General features: G+C 32.7%; 1 protein-coding gene across 1 annotated transcript; it reads right to left on the reverse strand.

Moving 5' to 3' along the window:
• Positions 1-1,090: 1,090 nt before the first annotated feature.
• Positions 1,091-2,634, reverse strand: LOC108380236 (uncharacterized). The gene is made up of 4 exons (XM_017636611.1): positions 2,426-2,634; positions 2,151-2,363; positions 1,403-1,556; positions 1,091-1,339 (listed from the first exon to the last, which is right to left on the reverse strand). Exons 1-4 carry the CDS (start codon positions 2,549-2,551, stop codon positions 1,212-1,214), a joined length of 621 nt encoding a protein of 206 aa, XP_017492100.1. The 5' UTR covers positions 2,552-2,634; the 3' UTR covers positions 1,091-1,211.
• Between the last annotated feature and the right edge of the window lie 615 nt (positions 2,635-3,249).

Raw genomic sequence — 3,249 nt, forward strand, 5'->3', positions numbered from 1 at the left:
TAAACTTTACTACACAAAATTCCGAGTTTGGTGCTTAACTATTGATTTATCAATAATTTAAAATAGATAAATTAACGGCCTTTATATTATTTTTTAATATAAGTTTTAATACTATTTCTTATTTATACGTTATATTAATACGAGTATTATTAATACATAATAGTATATACAAAATTCGGGACTTGTTGTATATACCAATGTGTTCTGTATTGTGTATTTGTAGCATTTGTGGTTTCTGTTAGATAATGTGGTAAAACTCTAATTTTCTTTGCTGTTAGAAATTTTAGTACATTATCTACCAAAAACCAGAGAAACCGCAATTACANCACAATATGTACTAGATTCTGAATACCTCTAAATAATCAATTGGAAGTCCACGGAATTTAGACAATTTTTATTGTACACGGGAATATTTATTTTGAAATACTGCATATCAGATTATTTATACTACAACTTTCGATGATTTTAACTAGAATTCTGCATAACGCAGAATTAAATATCGCAAATGAGATTTTGAAAGACTTTGTAAAATTATTTGGTGGTTATGTGGTGACTTTTTGATAAGCTTTAAGCTTTTAAGATAGTTTTTCAGCGNATGTGGTGACTTTTTGATAAGCTTTAAGCTTTTAAGATAATTTTTCAGCGTATAAATTTGAAAATTACATGCAGCATTTAAAAAAAATGATAAACAAACCCAGCCAAATATTACAGCAAATTTATTTTAGAAACCTTGAACGACAAAACGTAATTGCAGATTCCAACAAAACTTCAAAAATTGGGGAGTTTTATATAGATTTTAATAAGGATAAGGATAGTTTTTGTTGCAGCAATAAGTTCGGACCACTCAAAATCATTGGAAAAGATTTAGACTCTAACGCTTTTAAAGCCCTAATTTTAGTAAATTTAGGAAACTATTTTGAAGAACCATTGCAATCCTCATCTGGTCTAGTCTATTTATGGTTTCTGTTAGATAATGTAGTAAAACTCTAATTTGCTTTGCTGTAAGAAATTTTAGTACATTATCTACCAAAAACCAGAAAAAACCCACAAATGCAGAATACAAGGGCATATACAAAAAATGCCGAACACAATAAGAGCTTCCAGTATCCGGTGCTTAAACATGTTGCAAATGCATTTGCAGCACAATATGTACTAGATTCTAAATACCTCTAAATACTTCTAAAAAACTTAGTGCTACTATTTAGAGTTTATTATTCTACATTATTACTTAAACTTTTTTTTGTAATATATTTTTTTTGATTATGTCTATTGTGGCTTAAACTAATATATTTTTTCAGGGCAGCGCGAACTTCTTCTTTCGACTTTTCTAGGAAAATATCTAATAAATTAAATAATGTTAGTAACAAACTTGTATTGTAGTTTTTGCTAGTTAAAGACTAACCAAAAAGAAGATCGACGACTTTAAGTCCCACAAGTGGAATCTTGCCAGCCCTTCCCTCCAAGTTAAAATGCGCCACGGTCTCGTCTGTAAATAAGCCACGCATAACGCCGTCAACTGTGCCTTTGGTGCCCTTTTGCCTAGCTAGTAGCCCCATCTATATATTGGAAAAAGATAGAGTTAATTACAAGGCAACTATAATAGGTTCATTCCTTATCTTTTTGGACTAAAATCTGAAAAGTGTCAATATGCCAGAGCGTAAGCAAAATGCGCTCACCAAAAGAGAGTAACAGGAAAAGTAAAGGAACGCAAAAAACCAAATTTTTAGTCCAAAGAATGGCAACAACAAAACTAACGTCAAATAAGAACAGAAATGTATGTACAAAACACATTCACACAAGCACAAGCACAATAAACACTTGCTATATCAATTATTTTTTGCCTCCTTTCAAGTTCAATTCATTTCTTTTACTTTTTAGATTATTCTCACTTTTTGCGTATTCTTTAATTTCCGTTAATTTAAATTCAGTTGAGTTTGACACTTTTCAGGATTTTGCCAGAAAAAATTCTTCTGACTAAATCTGACTACTTCGGACTGATGAGAGTCGCTCTCAGTGACTGTTGCTCTCTCATTTTTGCTGTCATTTCCGAGTTAAGGAACGCTTTTTGGACTAAATCTGACTACTTCGGACTTTTTCTGACTATTTCTGGGAGATAAGGAACGCGCATAATATAAATGAGAATATATTACCATTGCGTCGGCATATGCCTTGGTTTTCAGCTTGGCTTCAGCAGCCTGGACTTTCTCCACCGATGACATGGGAAGCATGCTGGCTAAATCTGTCGATTCCTCGGTTTCCACGTCACCGGTGATGCGACTAACAGACTGCTGAACCCTTGCTGTCAATACCCTGCATTCCCGCAACAGTTTGCTTTGCGCCTGTATTTCGCTACGTTCTGGCATCTAAAATAGGAAAACTTGTTATTACAAAACAGAATATATATTTATGATGTAAGTCTTATTACCTTTTCGGAAAGGGCACCTTGCATTTGATTAATCGTTTCACCCATTTCCAATTGGCGAGTCTCGACGCTATTAAGTTTCGCGAAAACTTCTTCTTGGCGTTTCTGGATAGCGTCTAATGTGGCCATAATTGCCAATTGGCTATTTTGAGGCGACGGCACATCCTCGGGAAGGGCTGGTTTTTTTGTTGGAGGTCGCTCATCAAAATGAGTTCCGACTGTAAACTGCCGTTTGCGAATAATACTACCTGCAAAACTAAATATTAGAGTAATAGTATAAAAATATAAAAAAATAGTACCATCTTGTGTTTTCCACTGGCTTGATTCCACTTGTGAACGAATTTCGTCAAAAATATTTGCTTCTTCCATAGTTTAACTTGAAAAATCATTAAAAAGGTGATGTAATAAAGGTATAAGTAAATATTTTCCTTCAAAAGGAATACAGAAATATTTATAAGTGATTTCATGCCTGTTTACATCTACTTCATTTTTATCTAAAATCGTAGTTAACAAAATGCCTAGACCAGATGAGGATTGCAATGGTTCTTCAAAATAGTTTCCTAAATTTACTAAAATTAGGGCTTTAAAAGCGTTAGAATCTAAATCTTTTCCAATGATTTTGAGTGGTCCGAACTTATTGCTACAACAAAAACTATCCTTATCCTTATTAAAATCTATATAAAACTCCCCAATTTTTGAAGTTTTGTTGGAATCTGCAATTACGTTTTGTCGTTCAAGGTTTTTAAAATAAATTTGCTGTAATATTTGGCTGGGTTTGTTTATCATTTTTTTTAAATGCTGCATGTAATTTTCAAATTTATACGCTG

Source organism: Rhagoletis zephyria, unplaced genomic scaffold, assembly GCF_001687245.7.
Source record: "Rhagoletis zephyria isolate East Lansing unplaced genomic scaffold, Rhagoletis_zephyria_1.1 Rzeph_scaffold_18660, whole genome shotgun sequence".
Classification (NCBI taxonomy): Eukaryota; Metazoa; Arthropoda; class Insecta; order Diptera; family Tephritidae; genus Rhagoletis; species Rhagoletis zephyria.

Coding starts and splice junctions, on each gene's coding strand:
- LOC108380236 (XM_017636611.1), bottom strand. CDS start 2,551: ATGGCCACATTAGACGCTATCCAGAAACGCCAAGAAGAAGTTTTCGCG. Junction 1,557..2,150: donor AGGCATATGCCGACGCAATG/GTAATATATTCT, acceptor TCCAATATATAG/ATGGGGCTACTAGCTAGGCA. Junction 1,340..1,402: donor AGTCGTCGATCTTCTTTTTG/GTTAGTCTTTAA, acceptor TTAATTTATTAG/ATATTTTCCTAGAAAAGTCG.